Below are 24,278 nucleotides of genomic sequence, written 5' to 3' on the forward strand. Positions count from 1 at the left end.
GAGAGAGAGAGAGAGAGAGAGAGAGAGAGAGAACACAGCAGGGGAGTGGGAGGGGAAGAAGCAGGCTCCCAGCAGAGGAGCCTGATGTGGGGCTCGATCCCATAACGCCGGGATCACGCCCTGAGCCGAAGGCAGACGCTTAACGACTGCGCTACCCAGGCGCCGAAGATTTATTTATTTGATAACAGAGGGAGAGGCAACACGAGCAGGAGGGGCAGGAGGAGAGGGAGAGAGACTCTCAAGCAGACTCCCTGCTGAGCAGGGAGCAGGCACAGGGCTGGTCTCACAACCCTGAGATCATGACCTGAGCTGAAACCAAGAGTCCTCACTTAAGGAACTGTACCACCCAGGTGCTCCAAAAATAATTAGTATTTTTTAAACAGGGTTAAAATAATTTCTCAGAATTGAGATAGCAGATACGATAATGGAAAAGCAGGAATGTAGTTGTCAGTAAAATAAATGATTAAAATGGAGGTCATGTTTTCTCCAGGTCTCTTATTAAGCTAAATATACATGTCATTTGAGGTGAGATGTTTTCTATGCATTTTGGCAGTCAAGACTGTGTTCAGCTTAAGAGGTTGAAATATGTGGCTCTCGACTGTAGCTGTTGCTTCTCACTGAGAACTCTGGGCTCCCCTTGGGAGGGCATGGGGACGGGCTACAAATGCCAGCCTGCGAGGCTCCCAGCGGCTGACGGGCGCCGGGCTCCTTCCCCTCCCTCTCCCCACGGCAGGTGCAGAACAAGCTGGACGGCTGCTGCTACGCGGTGAAGCGCATCCCCATCAACCCAGCCAGCAGGCATTTCCGCAGGATCAAGGGCGAGGTGACGCTGCTGTCGCGCCTGCACCACGAGAACATCGTACGCTACTACAACGCCTGGATCGAGAGATACGAGCGGCCGGTGGGCTCGGGGACGCTGCCCCTGGACTCGGACCGCTCGGCCAGCGCCCGCTTCCCCGCCGCCAGCCCGGGCTCCAGCAGCGACGAGGACGTCGACGATGACGACGACGAGGACGAGGACGGGGGCGTCTTCCGGCAACCCTTCCTGTAAGAGCATCGGCGGGGGCGCCAGGCCCATGCCCCGGGAGAGGGGATTCAGTTAGAAACCCAGGCTGTCACCGTGTTGCCCTAGAGAATGGTGTCTGTAGAGAGGAACCAGATTCAACCCAAGGGTATTTATTCCCTCTCGTCTTCAAAAGATCTCCAAAATCCAAGCCCTGCAGAAAGGAAAAAGAGAAATTCCTTTCAATACCTCATCTTAGTACCATTGATAGAAAGTTTTTTCAAAAGAGCATTATTTTGGATAAGGGCTTCCGACTCTGGGCCATTTAAAAACTAACTTAGAATCTTGACGTAGGGCCAACTGCAGTTCCAAAAGTCAAGAATTACGATCCTAAAGGTTGTGCATCTCAGAAGCCACCCTGGTCGGTCTTGGCTTTCCTGGTTTGCTTTCATCCTGTCCAGTTGGGTACAGTTGATGTTAACACTTAGCTATGGAATTATAACAGGGAGTTTGATTTCTTTAGTATTTCTCTGTTTCTCTCTTTAAGACCCGCTTCAGATTCTGACAGTGATATCATCTTTGAAGATGAGAACAGTAAGAGTCAGAATCAGGTAAATATATAAATAGAAATTACACCATTTTATCAGGGGTGGGCATGTAAAAAAAACCAGCATTCGATGTTATAAACCCCAGGTGGAACAGTAAAGCCTCACTCAGGCAGATATAGAAACTGTCAGTTTTGAATTTATTTAATGTATACGCTACATCTGTGTTTTTATGGACCTTCATTTGTGTAAATTGACATGCTGGTTTTTGTTTTGTTTCTTTAAATGAAAACCATTTCCTAGTTTTGGGGAAGCTTAATGCGGTTGGGGATAGGGATCGATTTGAGTAATTAAACAGCCTAATTGTTGAGTTATGTTGGTCTCTGTGACCAGTTAATACGGATTACTTATTCTCATAAACCATCATCTAGAACCGTGTTTTGACACTGAGTCATGGTCCTGTAATAGGCTATGGAATCAGTGTTCAGGCCCACAGCCAGCTTCATTTAATTTTTAGTGCTGTAGGGAAGAGTGGAGACCATGCGTCACACTAGGAAAGGTAACACGTTTGTACCATGCCTCACATGAGTATGTGAACTGGTGTGATAGACAATAATTTCTTCGTGTGAATCATGGCCTGAAAAGTTTGGAAAAACACTGTTCGAGGCCTTGGACCCCACTCAGCCCTGCATCTTCCTCTGCCCAGAGCGGCAGAGCCCCTGAATGCTGTTGCGTGGCAGTGACAACTAGGACTGGCCGTCGTTGGTGCAGAGAAAACTTCCATGAGAAGGGGTTGAGTGCCACGACTTCATTTCCAAGAATAAAAATAGAATTATAAGCAATTATAAGAGTGCATTCATAGTAGATAAAAGTCTACATGTAGACCCTGTTAGATAAGCAGTTAAATTGATTTGAAGGGGGTTTGAATGAATTCTCCAGCATTTTTAAGAAGGAATTCCCTTTTTTTTATTAAAAGTAACTTCAAGTCCTCTTGGTTTAAATTTATAAATTATAGGGACACCTGCTTGGCTTAGTCAGTTAAGTGACTTCCGCTCAGGTCATGATCCTGGAGTACCAGGATCGAGCCCCACAATGGGGCTCCTTGCTCAGCGGGAAGCCTGTTTCTCTCCCTCTGCCGGTCACCCTGCTCATGCTCCCTCCCTCCCTCTCTCTCTCAAATAAATAAGATCTTAAAAAAACATAAATTATAACCTGCTGCTTTGATTTTAGCGTTAGTTATGCATTTAATTATTATGGGAGCACCAAATTTATAATCCTGGTTTTGCTCAATTAAGGACAACATCCCCCGGGCATTCTAATTGATGGGTAGAAGCCTCCAAGAGATTAACAGTCTTCTACAGATAATCCCCAGGGTATGTAAATGATTCAAGAGTAGAACTTGATTGTTTGCAGAACAGAGGTGCTTTTTTTTTTCTTTGCTAAAGGAAAAATGTTGAAAAATTCTTTCACAAACTGTAAATCAGAAACCGTCAGATGGTACCTAATGCTTTTTCCTCAGCCAGTCCTTTTTCCCCAGGTGGTGTTGAGGGGAAATACTTAAATACGTTTATGAGAAGAACCAAAGAACTTTATTATTATTTTTTAGTTCTTATTTATTTATTTATTTGTCAGATGAGCAGGGGGGAGTGGCAGGCAGAGAGAGAAGCAGACTCCCCGCTGAGCTAGGACCCCCCCCCCTCAGCCGCCCCGTGCGGGACTCGATCCCAGGACCCTGGGATCCTGACCTGAGCCCAAGGCAGACGCTCAACCAACTGAGCCACCCAGGTGTCCCTAAAAGAACTTAAAAAAAAAGGGGGGGGGGACAAGAGTTAGAAAATGACCTGTAGGGGAAGAATAGACTCACCCTGTGGAAGAGAATTCTGGAGGGTCAGTCACCGTAAGGGGCAGCCCGGTGCTTCTCCCTGAGTGGCGCGGCCCGAGGGGGGTGTGCCTTTCGCTAGTATCATCACATTTAGGTTGACTTAGCTAAAGATGGATCTCTTCTCTTCTGTTTCCAAAGGAAGCCTGCCATCAAAGAAAGGCATTCCATGAAGTCTGAAACCTTAAAATACTAGCCTGTACACAGTTTTCCTTTCTTACCCGTAGAAAGATACCCGTGGTAAGGAAGAATTGACTTGACTTGGAATCTTTCTGTGGATCGCACAACTGTAGTACCTATTTCCCCCATCACTGTTCTATATAGTGACATACCTGCAAACCACGCAGTAGATTCTGGTAATAGCACAATTGCCTTTTCAATGCTGGAAGCCTCCCCCTTGAGGCGGCAGGCTGTCCGTGGGTGTGTTGGGGGCGGGCACAAAGGACTGGAGCAAGGTGATGGTCGTGTTCCATTTCCTCTCGCATTGCTGAGTTCTCCCGTGTCCCCCTTGGGTTAGGATGAAGACTGCAATGGGAAGAGCAGTTGCCATGAAAGCGAGCCATCGGCCACCGTGGAAGCTGTGCACTACCTGTACATCCAGGTGAGGCCCGGGCGTGGCCGCGCCTCGGTGACACAGCACCTCCCGGTGGTCGCTGTGGGGATGTTGCAGGAGGCTAGAGCAAGACGATGGGCAGAGGAGGGCTCCCCGGCACTGCCGCAGATGACTTGACCCAAGCCGATCGCGGCATGGAGGCCCTGTCCCCGAGCCTTGAACTCGTGTTTCTGTACCGTAGCAGGAGACGGCGTAGGGCGGTGGTTATGGGCTCTGGACTCAGGCTGTGTAAGGTCTCATCCTGGATCCCCCAGTCACAGCCTGTGAGCTCCGACAAGTTTCTTCCGCATTCTGCACGCATCTAGCTATCTCAATGACTGGTGAAGAGCAAGAGAAATAACGTCTTTAAGGTCATTAGAACCATACCCCAGTTCTGTAAACGCTAGACTTGCACGTACAGAAGTTCCACTCTGTCTAACAAGTTGAATCTGGACAAGTAAGGTGTGATGCGGACACATCTTGCACATGCAGAAGAAACACCAGCATGGCTTCAGGCCAAGTGCCTAAAGTCCTGGAACCTCTGGGTGACAGGAGCCCTGGGCAAACCACTTCCAATGGGGCTTTAGTAAAAGGAAGCCTGCCCCTATGCCTGAGGGCCAGAGTCCCGGACCACGGGTAGCTCTGCCCGCAGAGGGACGATCGCAGACCTGCGAGGAACAACCTGCCTCTCCCCCAAGTGAATAGGACCATGGGGCATTATTAGGATTTGCAGCCCTGTCTGTAAGTAGGCGGATCTTTAAGTGTGGGATGCAGTACCGTGTGCCAGAAACGAAGCCTCAGACAAGTACAGTGTTTGAAAAGAGACTAATTAGGTGGCTGCTTTTAATTATTCCCTAATACAAACATCTCTGAGGTACCACTCCCAGATAAAGGATTTGTCCTCTAAACCACTAACTGTTAGGTCTGCGCTCCGTGCCTTCAGTCTCCAGACAGTTATGAGTCAGAAGTGCGTAGGGAGGTGTGTCTGGAGGTGTGGCCGGATCACAGTCTGGGAGTCACAGGCCCTGGGAGGGCTCGAGGATGAGTCAGAATCTGGAGGTGGTTAGAGCATGAGGGGATGTTCCTCTCTTTAAAAACAGCAAAATCCTTCTTCATGAGAAATCTCAACTCTGGCACTGGTTTGAAACCGAGAGGCTGGTTTTCTAAATCAAAGGCTACGTGGTGATTGAAGATTTCAATGATACCGCATTGTTTTCTGATACATTAATATTTAAGAAGGTGAGAAAGAGCCTTGTCGTGGATGTTTGGATATTCATAATGTTTTGCTCTAGACTTGAAGGTCACTGTTGTTAATTCAAAGTACAGATGAGAAAGACTCATGACATCATTAGATTTTTAATTAGCCTTTTTGGAAATTTGGATTCGGAAACAATTGTGTAGAACAAATAAAATTTTACTTAATTCTCAGTTTTTTCATTATACGAAAATGAAATTATGAGAAAGATTTTAAACAAGTCTTATTTTTTAATGAACAATAAAAATTAAAATGGTTATGTTGGGGTGTTGTGATAATGCCTCTTCCCCCCAGTTTTTTAAATACTGTTCGTTTCTTTTCTCAAAAAAACAGTTAAGCCTTGCCTTTAACTACTTAAAATCCACAGCACATGTTTAAAATGGAGGATTACATTAATTGCCATTGTCCACCTTAATTGAAACCCTGTATAATCAGGTGCTGCCTGGTTTGTTCTTGTCCCCAGATGGAGTACTGTGAGAAGAGCACTTTGCGTGACACCATTGACCAGGGGCTGTATCAGGACACCGTCAGACTCTGGAGGCTTTTTCGAGAGATTCTGGATGGATTGGCATATATCCATGAGAAAGTAAACTTTGTAACATTTCATGCCTGAAAACTTACATTTATATAAAACTTACAACAAAAAAATATCTGAGATTGGAGAAAAACAGAAACAGGGGGAAAATTATGGGTATATTGAAATTTATTTTTATAGGTCAGACATGTCAAAAGATAAAATAGCATAAGATATCAAAGTTCAAAGAAATGATTGAAGGTTAGGACAGGGGTCAGCAAACTGTGGCCATGGGGTCAAATCTAGCCTCTACCTGCTTTTATATGACCTGTGAGCTAAGAGTAGCTTTTACATTTTTTTAAAAAGATTTTATTTATTTATTTGACACTGCACAAGCAGGGGGAGGGGCAGAGGGAGAGGGAGAAGCAGGCTCCCCACTGAGCAGGGATCCCAACGTAGGGCTCGATCCCAGAACTCTGGGATCATGACCTGAGCCGAAGGCAGATGCTTAACGAACTGAGCCACCCAGGAGCCCCTACATTTTTTTTTTTTTTTTAAAGTAGGTTCTGCACCCAGCTTGGAGTCCAGTGCAGGGCTTGAACTCACAATCCTGAGAGACTCCAATACTTAACTAATTGAGCCAACAAGGTGCCCAGCTTTTGCATTTTTAAAGGATTGTTAAAAAGAAAAAAATCAATAAGAATATTTCATGACACATGAAAATTCTGTGAAATTCAAATTTTAGTGTCCACGATAAAGTTTTAGGGACACAGCCATGCTGGTTTGTTTACATATGGCCTATGGCTGTGCTTGTGTTACAGCTGTGGGTTTGAATGGTTATGGCAGAGACTGCGGGCCCATAACGTGTAAAATATTTATCTGGCCCTTCAGAAGAAGAGTTCTCCAACCTCTGGGTTAAGCAGAGATGTTTCAACACACACAAAATGCAAGAGTGATTCCTTCAGTTGCTTAGAGTAAAGTGGGTGTGATTAATAAGGCCCAGTTATTTGATTCTAACTGGCTTAGTGCTGTCCTTCCCAGGATGATGGCGAACTCAAAATGTCATCTAGCAGGGGTGGAGATGAGACTGAGAAACACAGCTCACCACATAGTATAAAATGTCATTTTATAAAGCCAGAAATTGTCATGACAACGTAAATGCTAATGGACCTAGCTTCAGGGTGAAACTGCTTACATCTTAAAAATGGGATTATCTGATGCATTGGGCAGCGTCCCTATGTTTTTTTTCCTTTGCATAATTTTCTTTAACCTTAAAATGTTTATACACTCCTATGTTTATACTGAAAAACCAGGCCTGTAATTTACACGTGTCTAGTTTATAAATGATTTGGTGGTATGATGTTTGCAAGGTCGGAAGTAAAAATGAATTCTCATGACGGCCATTAGAACTCTGTTACGGTGATATCGCCCAGGGTCCTGGAACTGCGCCCCGCGCGCTCTTCCCCTGCATCTCCTTTGCTCAGCATCTGCTAACCATCTGCTGGGTGTCTAATGCTGTGCCCCACCTAGAAATGCAGTCAGGCACAAGGGTATAGAAACCCCATACTTGAGAGGGACTTGTTCTCTTTTGAAGGAGCCAAAATTTACCTTCACGTAACAGTAAAGAGATCATATAATAAGGTGTTATAATTGTTTCCTATATTATAGTACCTGAAACAGTAGCATGATGAAGGTGCCAGTAGGAAGGGGCGAAAGCCAAGTTCACGCAACGGTTAATCATTGAGCACTACGTGTGCGCTGGGGATGCAGTTGAATTAGAATCACTGTGGAAGGCTTTGTAGGGGAGTTGGCATTTGGAACTGTTGGCACAATTCAAATGAGCGGAGGAAACAAGAATTTTCGAGGCAGGGGAAATAGTAGGAAGAGAAGAATAGGAGAAGGAGTGAACATGGTGTATATCTCCCCAACCAGAGATGCTGCAGGGTCCGTGATGCCACAGAGAGAGAGATTGGGAACCCAGTGGAGGGGGCCCTTGGATGCCCCCAGGGAACCACTTGGATTTGACCTCCTCCAGGACTGCCAGCAGGTAGACTGGGAGGTGGTGGCAAGGTCATTGGCAGGACAGTCATTGGAAGACAGTGGAGAGGCCAGACAGCCTGGACCAGTCGGAGGGAGAAGACCTCATCTGCATCTCATCATTAGGTTGGCCTTTGAAATTAGGAAACAGGTGAACTATAAACTGTGTTGGGAAACAGTTATGTTTTCTCTTCCATCAGGGAATGATTCACCGGGATTTGAAGCCTGTCAACATTTTTTTGGATTCCGATGACCATGTGAAAATAGGTGATTTTGGTTTAGCGACAGACCATCTAGCCTTCACTGTGAGTATTTTTCAGATTAGACTGTGCCTAAAAAATGGACGCAGGTGCCTTGATAACCTGTCTTGCAGCACGTTCATGGTTATGAGTTGATTGAACGCTGCTCTGTAATCCTCAGGAAATTCCGCAGGTCTGAAGGGCTGAGCTACAATGATCCTTCAGGCTTTGAAAGGATGAGTACATTGTAGTGCGGCTGTTGCACTTGAGACATAAAATTATTAGTTTGTGGATGATATTTAGGTCAAAGGCATATCATACTTTAGGAAATAATTTGGCCGTTCAGTCTACCATGCCAGGCACTGGGCTAGATGCTTTACCCTTGAGGGGCTTTTTGTTCATTTAAGGAAATAGAGCTCAAAAAACCATGGAACCCCAGAAGAATCAGTCCTAGACATCATTATAGAACAGTGGTTTAACATGCAAAACTAAAAGAATCTGAAGTGAGAGAAATAGTGATAAAAGAACAAAAGGCAGGAGAAAACTGACATATGGTTATGAGGACCCAGAAAGGCCATATAAAGAAACGAGCATTTCGGATGGGCCTTAAAGGATGGGTGGAAGTCCAGCAGGGTGAGATTGAAGGCAGACCAGGGCAAGAGATCTGAGAGAGACAGCATAAGCAAAGGCCCTGGGGTGAACAGACATGACTGTCGGGAGGTCAGCATGGTGTCTGGTTGGTTAAAACTGTGAAGCGTCAGGGGAGCGGTGAGGATGCTGGACAGTTGGGGAGTCTCGTAGGAGGCAGGCCTTAAGTGCCAGAGGAAGAGTCTTCCCGTAAGCCAGAGTTGCTAGGCACGATCTCTAGTACATGCGTGCAATTCTAAGGGTGGTCAGAGATTTAGGTCAGTGGTGAGAACAACCATAGGGACAGAACTAGAAGGTGAGGTCAGGAACGGAGAGGGAGGAAATGGAAGGGGGACAGTGAGGGTGTGGTCCTGAGCAGAATAGCGGGACAAGTGCTAAGACCAAGGAAGGGCCTCACCATGGGGATCCCGATCCCCAAACCGAAGAATGTAACTTAGTATCTGGAGGCTGTAGTACAGTGAGCAGGTGAGAGCACAGGCTGCAGAGGCCCCCGACCAGGGCTAGAATCCGATGTTCCCCTGCCACTTCCTTGTGGCGTGACCTCGGGCAGCTTAGTTGACCCCTCGGTACCTCACCTATGCGACGTGCCTAATGCTAGAAGCTACTTCTGAGAGTTGTCGACAGGATAAAAGGAGAGTACAGGGGAAGCCCCCGGAGCAGGGCCCGCCGTGGGGAATGTGAGAGATGCCCTTAAGGACGGTGGTGCGTGTGAGAGGAGCCCGTGCAGGGGTGAGTGAGGCAGTGTGTGAGATGGTGCTGTCCCGGATGCAGCTGAGAACGGCGGGCCTGCCTGCGAGGGGGTGCTGGCAGGGACAGGGGAGCGGATGGGGCGACCAGCCGCTAGGGAAGAGGAGTAAGCACGGACCCTCTTAGGTAGCAGCGGGAAAGTCCGAAAGTGAGTTTGTGGTGGTGGGTCGGACGCTCTTAATCTTCTGGTAGACGGCTTCTGCTTTGGCGTTTGCAAATGTGAAAATAAATTGGTTTCTCTTTCGGGGCTTTCTGCCTTGAAGGAGGAGTGCCTCACTGACGGGCTCTTGTCCTTCTTGATCTCATGGGGGTTTCCAGGAGTCCTGCATAGCAGGCCAACCCAACCAAAACTATGTGGAGCACAGAAAGGGCATTACTGTGGTTAGTCTGTTTTGTGTGTGTGACTTTTCAGTCAGTCTTCATTTAGACGTGGAGAGGCCATTGCTGTGGAATAACAACACCGTAATAACCATCTTTGGCCGGCCTGTGTTTTTAGGCTGACGGCAAGCAAGAAGATTCGGCAGATCACTTGACTAAATCAGACCCTTCAGGTAAATACAGGAGACTGCATATTCAGTGAGCAAATTAAAACCACAAGGGTTTTCTTCCCTTATTCTCTCTCTCTCTCTCTTTTCTTTTTTTTAAACATACAAAAATCTGGGCAAATATCATGTATACCACCTGAGAAGGTTGGAGATACATGTATACCCATGAAACCGTCCACCTCAACCTATGTTATAAACATAACCATCACCTCCAAGTTTCCTCCTGCCCTCTTAATTATTATTATTATTACTTAATTTTGTGGTAAGAACACTCAACATAAGATTTCGTCTCAGGAAAAATTCAAGTATGCCATACAGTACAAAATTTCTTAATCTGAAACCTGTTTTTCATCTGTCAAGATTTTATTGTAAAGCAAATTACCATTACTCATTAAATTAACAGAATCATGAAAATGCTTTAATTTTTCCCCCCTTTTCATTATATTAACTGTTCCTCGAAACTTCAGGAAACCAGAGCTTCAGTTAGAATAATTGGCTCTCATGGATAGACAGTTACACTTCGACCCCACATGGTAGTGTGAGGTTACCTCATGACCTGGGACGTCTGGGGTCTTCTGTCTGCACTGGCCCCTCTGCAACAGCCAAGACCTCCTGTGTGGAGCAGAGTCTGTGGCCATACGTGACTTCGGGGTAATCCCTCGGGGAAGTGCATGCTGCTGCTTCCTCTGCAGCCCGTGAACAACTAACAGATCATGCCTCACTCCTGAGAAACCCTCCCCCCCCCTTTTTAATGAAAATTCGCCTTACCTCTTAAGTCCTGTTATTAGAAAGGTTTCCCTTCGTCTTCTTCCACGCAGGTCATTTGACTGGCATGGTTGGTACTGCTTTATACGTAAGCCCAGAGGTCCAAGGAAGCAGTAGACCCACGTACAACCAGGTAAAGGGGAAGCTTTCTGGGGAGAAGGGGAGGTCTCAAGAGTGAGATTGTAGTGAGAACATGAAGATCACAGCGTTTGGTGTTAATTAGCAGCGGAAACAGGAACATTGATCCCCTTGATAAATGTCCACATGTATGTTGAGTTGACAACTCCGCCGAGGCTGCTGCTGTTGCTGTGAAGGACGTTACTTACAGTCTGTCCATCCAGAGAGGATTTGTGCTAACGCTTCCTAAGCCAGGCCCCAGAAATACAGAGAACAGGACAGTTGACTGATAAGGTGGGTGTCTTACTCCAGCCCTTGGGGAGTTTAGCCTTTGGTGGATGAAACAGACAATAAACAAGTGAAAAAATAAAATAATCACAAATTGTTAAGAAAAGAAATGGACTCCAGTGACTAGAGAACAATAGGGGGCATCATCTCCAGATAAACTGACCAGAGAAGGCTTCCTCCAGAGGATGGCTTTAAGGATAAAGCAGGGACAAGCCACATGAAGTTGGGAGCTGAGAGGAAAAAGGGGTAAGCAGAAGAAAGAGCATGCATAAGGAGAGAACTCTGAGTGAGCGCTCGCTTGGCACATGGGAGACGATGAAAAAGAATGTGCAAGCAGCTACAGCGTGGTGAGCGATGCGGGGGAGAGGCATGACATGAAGCTGGAAAGGAAGACCGGGGTCAGATGAGGCTGGAGGCTTTGCCGAAGTCAGGTGGGGTGGCTGCTAGCTGGAACCAGAATCGCAGCAGTGTAAGTGTGCTGAGTAAGACACGTTGCGGAGGGGAGTTCCCAGGCATTCCCGATGGAGCGGACGTTGGGTGGGGAGAAAGAAGGTGATAGGGCAGTGCTCACGCTTCTGCTGGAACAGCTGGGAGCAGGCTGGTTGACCAAGATGGGGAGAGACAGGAGGAGACAGCAGGAAAATTCCATTTCCCGGGGCGGGGGGCATGTTAATTTGGAAATGCCTGATGAGAGATCCAGTTAGAGATGTCCAGTAGGTTATTAAAGACTCAGGACTTGAGTCTAGAAGAAAGGTCGGAATCAGAGGTATAAATTTGAGAGTCATCGGCACACAGATGGGATTTAAAGCCATGAGACTGGATGGGATCCCTTAGGGTGAGAGTGTAGAGCTGAATTTCAAAAATACATTAGGCAGGCAGTTCACCTCAGAGCATATTTTCAGGCTCACAGTGAACCCCAAGCCTGGGTTTTGGTTCTGACAAGGAGCGCTGGGCAGTGACTAGAATTAAACGCACTGGACTGCCAAATACCCAGCCGTGGCGCGGTGGGCGTGGCGCGGTGGGCGTGGCGCGGGCGCCTTTAGTTCAGTTTGCAGATTGTAATGAAATGCTTAGAGGCTCTTTCGACCCTCTGGCTCAGCACTTCTCCCTTTTGGAATTTACCCAGAGGAAACAACATCCAAAAAGATGGGTATAAAAGGGGTTCGTCACTATTTAGAACAGTGAGAAATACTGGTGTTAAGAAACGAATGGTTAAATAAATTATGGGACTTCCATGTAATTGAATACAATATGTTATTAAAATCATGTTTTAGAAACCTGTTTTAGAAAAGTGATACAGTAGTTGAAAAATATTCGCGCTATCGTAGGGGAATAAAAGTTACAAAACGTATGGTTCTAGTTTTACAATGTGCCTGTGTGCATGGGTGCGTGCATGTAAAAACCCGCAGGGGTGGGCAACTATCTCAGACATCAGTAGTAAGTATCCTTGAGCAGCGGGGTGATGAGTGCTGTTTTTCTTGGTGCTTCTCTGGATGTTCCACATTTTCTACAGCCAGTGTGTCGGAAATACCACAGCAAATGTTTGTTTTTAGGACTTGGGGAGGTCACTGGTGATCATTAGAGTCTCTCCTACTAATCCTTGAGTTCAAGTTCATGCCCGAGTTGCCCTTGAATGTGGCTTGTGTGCCTGTGAGTAGTTTGCCGTGGACAGTCTCCTGTCAGCAGGACTGTGTCGGCTGCCTCAGGCCCGCTGCCCTCTGCACATCATTCCTCCCCTCGGCAGCTCCCTCCCTGACACTGCACTGACTCGTCCCTTTTCTTTTTTAGTTGCATTTCCCTGTTCTGTTAGGATTAGTCACATGATCTTTCTGTCTTCATTGGTTTGGCTTTGCAATCACTAGTTGACCTCCTGTCAACTGCAGATTTTGGTCTGCGTTCCACTTTCGAGATGATTTGTAAAGGTGCAAAGCAGATTCCTTTGACAGATCTCAGTTGTCCTTGCTGTTTAGTGATTACTCTCAGTGTTTGGCCAGTGGTTTTCTACGTCTGTGTATATAGCTAAACCAGTGACAATGAATTTTCAAGGAAAGTGTTGAGATGTCGTACCAGGTATTTTATCTGTACTTTATAACTATGATTTTTTAGAATAAATCAAGTTTTTTTTCTAGTGTGGCTTGTTTTCCCATTATGCAAACTTCTTTTTTTGCAGCTAACAGTGTTCATACTCTAATTCCCTGGTAAATGACACATTCGTGTCAAGGCTGTCTAAATACAGTTCCTTTTACTCCCTAGAAAGTGGATCTCTTCAGCCTGGGAATTATCTTCTTTGAGATGTCCTATCACCCCATGGTCACAGCCTCAGAAAGAATCTTTGTTCTCAACCAACTCAGAGATGTACGTATCACATTGTTTAATGCCTCAGTTTCCAGCAACCCAAATCTTAGCATGGATGTCAGAATTTAATGCAGGGTATTTTTCTGGTATTTATAATATGAAAGAGGCAGTCTTACTGTTACCTTCTTTCTTTCTTTCTTTCTTTCTTTTTTTTTTTTTAAAGATTTTATTTATTTATTCGACAGAGATAGAGACAGCCAGCGAGAGAGGGAACACAAGCAGGGGGAGTGGGAGAGGAAGAAGCAGGCTCATAGCAGAGGAGCCTGATGTGGGGCTCGATCCCAGAACACCGGGATCACGTCCTGAGCCGAAGGCAGACGCTTAACTGCTGTGCCACCCAGGCGCCCCTCTTNACATGGGCCTTGATCTCATGACCCTGAGATCATGACCTGGGCCAAAATCAAGAGTTGGATGCATAACTAACTGTGCCACCCCGGTGTCCCGCCCGGTGGTTTTAAAGCAAAGAAGGGATCCAGAAATTTTGCAGATACCAATAAAGTTGCAACAGTGGGAATAGGTTATAAGGAAAATAGATATTTAGTTCTAGAAATTAAAGGTTCCCACTGAATGGACGTGGTGGTAATGCCTAAACAGTACCCCCATGGCCAGAAGTTAAAAAGGGTCTGAAGATGATAATCAGCCTCTTGACTGTTTTTAATGAGGGAAATCTCCCTCTGCGTACTTGGGATTAATCCTTGCCTCAGTTGTTGCCCAGACTAAAAGGGACTAACGTTAACAGTGCGTGAGGCCAAGGATGGCCGCTGCAAACAGCACTAGGCTGAAAGTGGAGAGGAGGGTTCGGGCGAGGGTGATGGAGATTTGCGGTTCACAAGCAAGAGATGCAGCGAGCCTTCTTTTCTCGTGAGCCACAGTCTTCTAGATATTTTTGAAAACTGTTAAACTGTTTTATTTGCCATGTGGCATGGACCGTGGTGTTCACAAAGTATGGAGATAAATGATTACCCTGTCCTTGCCTTGACTTGGAATGTTCTTACAGGATTATGTCCTGGATGAAGTGCCTTTCTTAGTCTAAAAGTCATGTTTGCTCCCTCATTTCAAGAATATCTGAACTGTAAAAAAGAAAAAAAACAAAAAACCAAACTGGCAAGTTAATGTTATGACTGAGCTCTTACTTACCAGAAAGGTGAGAGGTTTTCAGCAGGGAGAGGTTTCAGTACTAATGGTTTTCTTTGGCTCTTTGTGGGGGCTTTGGTGTTTTTTGCCTCTTTGCATCTGTGTGTTTACTAAAGCTATTTTGTCTTCCTCTGAAACCATTCGATTTTAAAATACTTTGCCCTCAGCTGAGGTGCAATCACCGAGGCTGTCATTTGGGTCAAGTTTGTATTAAAACAACATGTATGTACTTGGCACAATGGGCATCGGGTTTCAAGAAAGTATTACTTTGAGTCTTACCTTGTCTTCATTCCTGTCCTTGATTTTCTTACCTCTGGGGAATAAATGCATTCACTGTGGCAGTTTGCCAAGCACTTGCTGATTTGAATATTATATTCTTTTAGCCCACTTCGCCTAAGTTTCCAGAAGATTTCGATGACGGAGAGCATACAAAGCAGGTAATTTTCTGATGCTTTCATTACGGTGTCTTCACTCCTGGATTTTAATTACTGTTTTTCTTCTTTTCCAATTAGTCATCTTCTGCCACTCATTCTCTTGTGCCCTGGGAACAGTGTGGGAAAAAATATCAAAAGGTGAAGTGCTTAAAATGTTATTAGACTTGAAACACACCAAAAAAATGCCAAGGACTGGCACAGAAAATGAGAAAACTCCAGGGTTCTCTTGTGTGGTTTATTTTGCTTTTGAAGTGCTATTTGGAACCTTGGCTTGGCTGTTGGAAAAAAAGAGAATGCTTTTAGATTTCATTGTTTTAGAGAAAGTTTGGAACTTTTTGAGAAAAGAAAAATACAATTTAAAACTATAATTTTGTTCCATTTTGTAGTTAAAGTAGCTCAGATTGTAAAGGGGAAGACTAGACAGTCTGATGTTAACAGTATTTTTTTTTTAAGATTTTATTTATTTATTCGACAGAGATAGGGACAGCCAGCGAGAGAGGGAACACAAGCAGGGGGAGTGGGAGAGGAAGAAGCAGGCTCCCAGCGGAGGAGCCTGATGCGGGGCTCGATCCCATAACGCCGGGATCACGCCCCGAGCCGAAGGCAAATGCTTAACCGCTGTGCCACCCAGGCGCCCCAACAGTATTTTAAAGTAAAATACTTTCTCCTCCATACTAGAAATATCTGGGTAGGCATGTATGTAACTCATGTCCTGGGGTCTTTGGCACCCAGCTGATTGAATGAATAATGATTCGTGAATTTGTGTCTTGTGCCTCTGGTGTGCGTTGCTTCCTCGTGCTTGGCGGTTTGTTGTGGTGAAGCCTTCTGTGGTTGATACTCCTGGCATATGGAAGTTTATTCCTGAAACTGACTTTTTTTTTTCCTTAAGATTTTATTTATTTATTTGAGAGAGAGTGAGCAAGAGAGAGAACACCAGCAGGGGGAGCGGCAGAGGGAGAGGGAGAGGGAGAAGCAGACTCCCCGCTGAGCAGGGAGCCTGACACGGGGCTGGATCCCAGGACCCTGTGATCGTGACCTGAGCTGAAGGCAGACGCCCAACCGACTGAGCCACCCAGGCACCCCCTGAAACTGGCTTTCCTTAAGTATAATCAAGGCAAACTCCCTTATTTAAATCACTAATGTTGAGGGCAGAAAGCTAGCTAGAGCGTTGCATTAGTTTGCAATTTCTTGTTTATTGGTGATGTATCTGGTTGGACGAGTCACTTAAATTATTGAGACTAATTTTCCTCACCTGTCGAATAAAAGGATTAAGTATGCTTTATTTCCATCAGCGCTGCCATCCTGTAATTTGACATTTATTTATGGCGAGAGGGACCCGGTCTGCCTCGCCTGTTCCGTTAGTGAAGGACCACTGGACAATACACTAGGTTACATTTCTTCGTCTTTAGTTAGCTCCTGTCATTGATTTGAATGGAGCCATTTCCTGTGTTTCCGGATGTCATAATAAATTTTGCTTTCATAGCCTCTCCCTGTAACAAGGTCAGACTTATTCAGTATTCCCACATGTTGGCAGCTGTGAGGTCTGTTTTATTAAACTATAGACACGAGGGCAACTGTATAAACCATTTCTGTCGGTGATGATTGCTCGCCTCTCACAGGTACGCACTCGGTGTGTTTGGGTTGGAACAACTTGGTCCCCAGACCGCAACCCCTACTACCCCCCACATCACAGTCGTTGCTTTTTATCTGAAAGGAGGCAGCCTAGAAAGTGCTTCTATACTGAATATAAGACAACTGTTGCCCCACAACAGAAATGGAGCAGTGTAACAGGGTCTGTATTGCTGAATAGGGTGTTATTTTTACCAATTTAATATAACTTTTCATTAAAGTTGTATCCTGTCAGTTCCTTTCTTTACGTGTACATTTATTTCAGCCTAAGACAGGCATTGAGGGGAGGGGGCTGCTGGGAGAGAGTATATTGAAAATATGTAATTAGAAAGTACTTAATAAGATTCATCTAAAAATTGAAATGTTTCTGATCCCAGGTATTCCTCTCTTTCTAAGTCCTTACTGTAAATGAGAGAATTAAGGATACGTGAGGAAACCTTTCAAGGTTTGGGTTGTTTTCAAATAGTTCCCTCCTTAATGAGGTGGTGACTGTGAAGGCACGGTGAATGCGTAACATAAATCAAGAGAATTCCAGGGAGCGGTATTAATACAGGTAGCATAAATGGAGACGAGAAAAACAAGATGTAAGGATGCCAGCAGCTACTACGCATGATAATTTCTACTAAAATTAGACATCTAGAGACAATTGTTTACGTCCCTGCACTTTTTTTGAGACAGTATTTTGTGTGTGTGTAAGGCAAAAGTTCTGCTTCTATGTAGTTACTGAGTTGAGGATTTTTTTGTTTCTAATAAATATAAAAAGGGCCCCTGTCATATATTTATTTATTTGAGAGAGAGCGTGTGCACGAGGTGGGGAGGAGGAACAAAGTGAGAGAGACAGACAGACTCTCCGCTGAGCATGGAGCCTAACGCGGGGCTCGATCCCACGACCGCGAGATCATGACGTGAGCGGAAATCAAGAGTCACGCTCAGTTGACTGAGCCACCCAGGCGCCCCAGGGTCTCTGCCCTTTCAGAAACACTCCTGTTACACTGTTGCACAACTCTGTCTCCCTAATGAAGTGTGGGGAGGGAAATGACAGATGCAGAGATTTCAGAAATACCAGTTAAAAGGCACCAACTGCGGGCAAGAAGTGTGATGTCTTTTCTTTGACCTGAACCAACCACCTGCTTGCCAGAATTCTGGAGCAGCATCTGTTGCGTCGGGTCACCCACGCCTGGCTTTCGTTACAGAAATCCGTCATCTCCTGGCTGTTGAACCACGATCCCGCCAAGCGGCCCACAGCCACTGAACTGCTCAAGAGCGAGCTGCTGCCCCCACCCCAGATGGAGGAGTCCGAGCTGCACGGAGTTCTGCACCACACCCTGGCCAACGTGGATGGGAAGGCCTACCGCACCATGATGGCCCAGATCTTCTCCCAGCGCGTCTCCCCAGCCATCGACTACACCTACGACAGCAACATGCCGAAGGTGGGCTTCAGGTGTCCTTCCGAAAGAGAGCTCAGCTCGGTTCACACAGACGGTGTGAACTAAGGAACTAAGTCAGTTCCTTAGTTTTCGTGGACTCCTTTAATACCTCCAGCATAGGTTCTCATCTGGGGTCCGTATGTGCAGAATGTGGGCATATGCATTTTTCTGGGAAGAGCCATGATTTTATTTTTATTTTTAAATTTTTCTTAAAAGATTTTATTTCTTTGAGAGAGAATGAGTGGTGGGGAAGTGCAGAGGGAGAGGGAGAAGCAGGCTCCCCACTGAGCAGGGAGCCCCATGCGGGGCTTGATCCTAGGCCCCAGGGATCACGACCTAAGCCAAAGGCAGACCCTTAACCAGCTGAGCCACCCAGGCACCCCCAGGGCCATGTTGTTAATCCTGTATGTCTAAGGAGTTCCCGAGCCACCCCCCTCTCCATCTGGCCAAGAGTTTAAGCAGCAGTGCTTTCGGAGACGGAGCCCTGGCCCAGCTGCCCACAGCTGAAAGCATCTAACCAGCCGAGATCCAGACCATCTGGTCAGTCGCTCCCAACGCTGGCCGCCCCTGGAGGTGCACCTGGGAGGCCCCTGGACCATCCCGACACTCAGGCCCTCCGTCCAATCTAGCGACTTGGAATCTCCAGGTGTGAGGCACCCCGAGAGTCTCTGTTTGAAAGCTCCCAGGTGGTTTCTGAGGCACAGACAGGTTTAGCAGCCTCCAGCTTTGTCTTTGCTTCCTTTTTTTCTTTTTCCTCCCCCTCCTCCCTTCTTTCTTTTCCTTTTCAAACAAAAACAGTCTGAAACAGTATAGCAAAATGTTAAAATTAGAAAAAGTTTGTTGGGTGAACAACGGATATTTGTTACACTCTTTGTATGTTTCTGAATGCTTAAAGTAATGATGTAATTTTAAAAGAGTAGTAGAGGGGCGCCTGGGTGGCACAGCGGTTAAGCGCCTGCCTTTGGCTCAGGGCGTGATCCCGGCGTTCCGGGATCGAGTCCCACATCAGGCTCCTCCGCTATGAGCCTGCTTCTTCCTCTCCCACTCCCCCTGCTTGTGTTCCCTCTCTCGCTGGCTGTCTCTCTCTCTGTCAAATAAATAAATAAAATCTTTAAAAAAAAAAAAAAAAAAGAGTAGTAGAGAAAGTAGTGGTAAGATTTGTGGAAGATCAGTAGAGTTCTCGAGGGCCACGCCAGTTTTTGCTGGCTGGCAATAGTCGAAAGAGACTTACAGGATTACAGGTGACTTTTTTATTTTTGTCTTCTTGCTTGTCTGTTGTTTCTAAATTTTCTCAAGTGTAATGGTATGACTTGTATAATAAGAAACAAATGGAAAGGAAAGCTCTTTACAAAATATACAAATGTCATGTAACGTAGAAGGGGCCCACCATGGATCTCCGTAGTATGTGGACCTCCACCTGATGCCGTTAGATGTTTGATGCTCTGAGGTGTCCCGGAGAATCCTCGGGGAGCACGTGTGCACTTGACCAGCTCTCTCTGAAAGGCATGTATAGACATGGCGAAGACTTTGGACTTGGAGCTTTAGGGGGGCCGTCCTCCAGCGGGGCGTCCTGCAGGAGGTGCCCTTTTCTTCCCTCCCTGGAGTGTTCAAGAACGGACTCACTTGCTGACATCTCTTCTGTGGTCTTGGGCATAAGTAATGTGATGCTTACTGCAAGCTACAGAGGAATATTTTAGGGGACCCCTTTGAGTTGGTTTGACGACATGTTAATTGGTCCTATTTTAGGGCTTCTCGATCCGTACGTCCAAGATACAGCAACACGTGTGTGACACCATCGTCCGCATTTTTAAAAGACACGGTATGTCCTTCTTAAAAAAAAAATCACAAGTCTTCTCAAAAACTGTTTTGTTTCATCAGTAGAAAGTACTGTTACTAGATTTGGCTGCAACCATATTTTACCCTTATTTACTTAAAAAGATTTTATTTATTTGTCAGCGAGGGAGAGACAGAGCGGGAGTTTTGGCAAAGGGGGAGGGAGAAGCAGGCTCTCCGCTGAGCAGGGAGCCCGAAGCGAGGCTTGATCCCAGCACCTTGGGATCATGACCTGAGCCGAAGGCAGACGCTTAACCGACTGAGCCACCCAGGCGCCCCCATATTTTACCTTTAAATTCAGTAACAGGCACTTGACTTCATGTGAAATTTAAGCTTATTTTTAACACTCAGCTTGTTGAGGAGAACGTTTGAATATTAGAGCCTTGCTACTAACATACAGTTGGGTTGTAGAGTCAGAAATAAGACTGGTTAACAGACTTGACCTCAGACGAGCTGTCCGGTCATGGAGTCGCCTGAAAACTGCTTGCTGGCGATTTCAGCAGCCAGCAGCAGATGACTTCACTGCCAGGTCCATGTTCATTTTCACTTGCCTCCAGGGAGGAATGAGAACTTGTTGATGAGTTATTTTTTCTGACTTGGTGTAGGAGCTGTCCAGTTGTGTACCCCACTACTGCTTCCCCAAAATAGGCAAATATACGAGCACAATGAAGCCGCCTTATTCATGGACCACAGCGGGATGCTGGTGATGCTTCCTTTCGACCTGCGGGTGAGGCTGGGAACGCCCTGGGGCAGGCCAGACACCATGTCTGGCCACGGGCGGGTTACCCTTAGCCACCACTTTTCCCCCTCGGCTCACATTCTAAATACCACCTCTAGGAAACACATTGTTGAGGGAGTTATCGGGGTGAGAGCATCACTGGAATTACTGAACGTCTGACCTTGTGTTCGTCCAGCTTGCTCGTGGCACAGGTGCTTACGATCCTAGAAACGGGCTCCCTGCATTGCCAGTGCCACGTCTGCACCTCACTGCTGAGCTCTGCCGAGTGACCGCTGCGGCTTGACCTGGCCAACTCAGACAAACAAATAGTTATTTTCTTTACCTCCTGGCTAGATTTTCGCTAGCTTCCTAACGTGTTAATGCGGAGAACAATTAAATTCTTCTAACAGCCAGCGCCTCTGCTAATGAGGTGTGCTGAATTCTGCTCGTGCTTGCTTGCTTCTGATCCCCAGGGCTCCCTTTGATGGCAGCGCTCTGACGGGTTATCCACTCGCATAGTGTTGGCTGCTAACCAGCCCATCAGCAGCCCCGCACCTGCATGAGACAGACGAGAGTTTCATTCCCCTCGTGTACAGAAAGCACTGACAAGTGGAGAGATAAGCAAAGGATATAACCAGGCAGTTCTCCGAGAGAGAATGCACGGGGCTGATAAACTTCTGAAATGATGTTCAGCCTCGTGCATAATAAGGGAATGTAAAGAAAAGGATCTCAACTTCACCCGTTGGACTGATGAAAATATTTAAATTGCTTTACTTAAAACTGGCTGTTTATTCTGTAGACATCAGGGGACTGAAGTGCACATTTTTTTCTTAAGATTGATTTATTTGAGAGAGCACGAATTGAGGGGATAGAGCAGAGGGAGAGGAGAGAGAATCTCAAGCAGACTGCCTGCTGAGCATGGAGCGGGAGGCGGGGCTCGATTTCATGACCCCAAGATCATGAGCTGAAATCAAGAGTTGGACGCTCAACCGACTGAGCCACCCAGGCGCCCCTAAAGTGCAGACTTTTAAACATCAGCTCGCTTTCTGTGAGCTAATAGTCATTCCCCCCAAATAAAAGGTGAGTACCCTTTAAGAATTTGATCCAGAGTTAATGGTACGATGTTAGATCTCTTAGGACAGTCTGACAATAATTTCATAAGCTGTAGTTATTATTAGTGGGTGGGTAAGACCAGGGAAAACCAGGGAATTCACCATGAGAGAAGACCCATTTTGATTGCATTATTATAAATGACACTTTAAAAAACATTTCAGTTATTTACGTAATTCACATTATTTACAGTAGCCAAGCTGTGGAAACAGCCCAAGTGTCCTTTGATAGATGGATGAATGGGTAAAGACGAGGTGGTATATACATACGATGGAATATTACTCAGCCATAAAAAGAATGAAGTCTTGCCATTTGCAGGACCATGGATGGAACTAGAGGGTATTATGCTAAGTAAAATAAGTTGGAGAAAGACAAATACTGTATGATTTCACTTCTGGCTGGAATCTAGAAAACAAAACCCCAGACCCTTAAATACAGAGAACAAACCGGTGACTGCCAGAGGGGAGGTGGGTGGGGGAATGGACAAAATAGATAAAAGGAAAAAAAACTCACAGGTCACCAGGTAACTTACACTGATTCTCATTTGGCATAATAAAATTGGGCAGAGCCTAGTTAATTAAAAGTGAATTTTTCTCAAATTTAAAATCCTAAGAAATGCCGCAGTGAATAAGTCTGGTGGCACAGCCAGCAGTGGGGTCTGCTGCTGACCGAGCACCACAGGAACATTTCGGGGAACACTCGTGGTGAGCCGGGCACTACTCCGTGAATATACTAAAACCACTGGGTCATACGCTGTAAAAGGGCGGACTGTATGGTGTGTGCGTTGTATCTCAACAGAGCTGTTAACTACAAAACCACAAGGCCGGGTCGTTGGCACATTTTGACGTTGACCTTTGACACTTTATGTTTCAGATTCCTTTTGCAAGATACGTGGCAAGAAATAATATATTGAATTTGAAACGGTACGAAACTCCGGGGGTTTCATTTGGTGGTTGTGGGAGAGAAACCAAGGAAGGGTGTTTTATCACCTGTGATCCTTAACACAGCAACAGCTGGGGTTTGAACTTCGGGTTTAAAGTAGTGAGTTTGGAATATGGTCCCAGTGCCCAGCCACAGTACCCCTTTTCAGGGTGACAAAGACTCGTGGCCTTCCCTTTAGCGGACACGTAGCTGTTCGGGGGTGGGGGGTAGGTACCCTGCAGCCCCTGCCGTCTATTCTCTGCCTTCTAACGTTCCCAAGCAACAGAACTAATTATTTTCACAAGTGGCTGCTTGACAAAAACATACAGCTGTTCTTGATCACAGACGGCTCCTTTTAAAACTTAATTGGAGGGACAAAGGGCCAGAGGTCTCTGTGTGAAAACTGCCTCCACAGGTAACTGAACAGAAAAGCTGCTTGTAGAGAAGTGAGTAAAGCCAGCAGGCGTGTGGAACAGTCGGGGCCTCCGGGCACTTAGCGGTGGAGAAGGGTTTTCTGTACATTCAGATCCCGCAGGGGTCAAGCAGCGAGATCTTCGTAAGTTCGAGCAGTGCTGTTGGCAGCGAGGCACCCTACTTAAAGCGAAGTCAGAGCTCTTTCTGTGCTTTATTCTCAGCTCCGAGTGAACAGTAATTAATAGTCATAGTCCTAAGGGGTGTCCCTGTGTAGAGAGCGAGCACAAAGGTAAAGTTATTTCCTGTGCAATTTCAGCTCTGTTGCAAACATTAAAAAAAAAAAACAAAAAAAGGAGCCCCATAGTTTAATAGTGGCCTCGCTAGGAATTGGCACCTAAATCCCGTCTTTACGGTCTCTAGCTCATACCACGGATTCATTTTGTCCTGTTGCTTTCCTCTTGTTTGACAATCTCTTACACATTTGATTCCGGTAAGCAGTGACCTGGGTTTCTGGGTTTCTCTCTCCAGATACTGCATAGAGCGCGTGTTCAGACCTCGCAAATTAGACCGATTTCATCCCAAAGAGCTGCTGGAATGTGCGTTCGATATCGTCACGTCTACCACCAACAGCTCTCTGCCCACTGCCGAAGTCATCTACACGATCTGTGAGATCATCCAGGAGTTCCCGGCACTTCAGGTTACTTCCCCAGGGTCCAGAGAAACCTGGGTCCTCTCTATGGGAGTCTCTCACACCTGCCAATAAGGCCGTGGATTGTAATAGATGCCCATCCTCTACTTTGTGCCGGCAGTGGGCCACGTTCTACTGAATCCGGAAGAGCCTAGATGGTTATTTGTGGGTTTCTCGCAGACTCTCACCCCTGCCTTGACGGGAGTGGGTTTTGTTTTCATCTGTTTTGGGGGAAGGGCGGTGTTGCTCAGCCCATTCTTCCAAAGTGCAAGAGATTAGCTAAGATTCCTAGGATGCTTTTAGCACGTTCACCGTCTGTGGCTCCCTCCTGCGCCCCACCTCAGCCCCCAGCTTCTCCCGTCTCCACGAAGCGCTGGCGCCTGCCTCGCCATGGGACTGTTTCTAGTGCAACTGCTGGCCCTCCTCTGGCCTGGCCTCTGC

The 24,278-nt window shown here is 46.2% G+C and overlaps 1 protein-coding gene and 1 long non-coding RNA gene across 5 annotated transcripts in view; one reads left to right on the forward strand and one right to left on the reverse strand.

Moving 5' to 3' along the window:
* Positions 1-24,278, forward strand: part of EIF2AK4 (eukaryotic translation initiation factor 2 alpha kinase 4) — a 103,141-nt gene that overhangs the window by 52,446 nt on the left and 26,417 nt on the right. For all 4 annotated transcript variants that reach the window (XR_005831924.1, XM_040620449.1, XM_040620450.1 and 1 more), the window contains exons 13-25: positions 1,551-1,614; positions 3,945-4,028; positions 5,738-5,860; positions 8,026-8,130; positions 9,956-10,010; positions 10,823-10,902; positions 13,428-13,529; positions 15,047-15,100; positions 17,920-18,156; positions 19,900-19,972; positions 20,592-20,713; positions 22,688-22,737; positions 23,678-23,846. Coding sequence is in view for 3 of the 4 variants with exons in the window: in XM_040620449.1 (XP_040476383.1) it covers positions 1,551-1,614; positions 3,945-4,028; positions 5,738-5,860; positions 8,026-8,130; positions 9,956-10,010; positions 10,823-10,902; positions 13,428-13,529; positions 15,047-15,100; positions 17,920-18,156; positions 19,900-19,972; positions 20,592-20,713; positions 22,688-22,737; positions 23,678-23,846 (1,318 nt within the window). In the remaining variant the exon portion in view is untranslated. The remainder of the gene's footprint in view (positions 1-1,550; positions 1,615-3,944; positions 4,029-5,737; positions 5,861-8,025; positions 8,131-9,955; positions 10,011-10,822; positions 10,903-13,427; positions 13,530-15,046; positions 15,101-17,919; positions 18,157-19,899; positions 19,973-20,591; positions 20,714-22,687; positions 22,738-23,677; positions 23,847-24,278) is intronic.
* LOC121100195 lies at positions 1,064-4,033 on the reverse strand. Its single transcript, XR_005831925.1, has 3 exons — positions 3,760-4,033; positions 3,413-3,573; positions 1,064-1,217 (listed from the first exon to the last, which is right to left on the reverse strand). It is a non-coding gene; the product is annotated as an uncharacterized LOC121100195 (long non-coding RNA).

The sequence above is a fragment of the Ursus maritimus genome, unplaced genomic scaffold, assembly GCF_017311325.1.
Source record: "Ursus maritimus isolate PB19 unplaced genomic scaffold, ASM1731132v1 scaffold_35, whole genome shotgun sequence".
Lineage (NCBI taxonomy): Eukaryota > Metazoa > Chordata > Mammalia > Carnivora > Ursidae > Ursus > Ursus maritimus.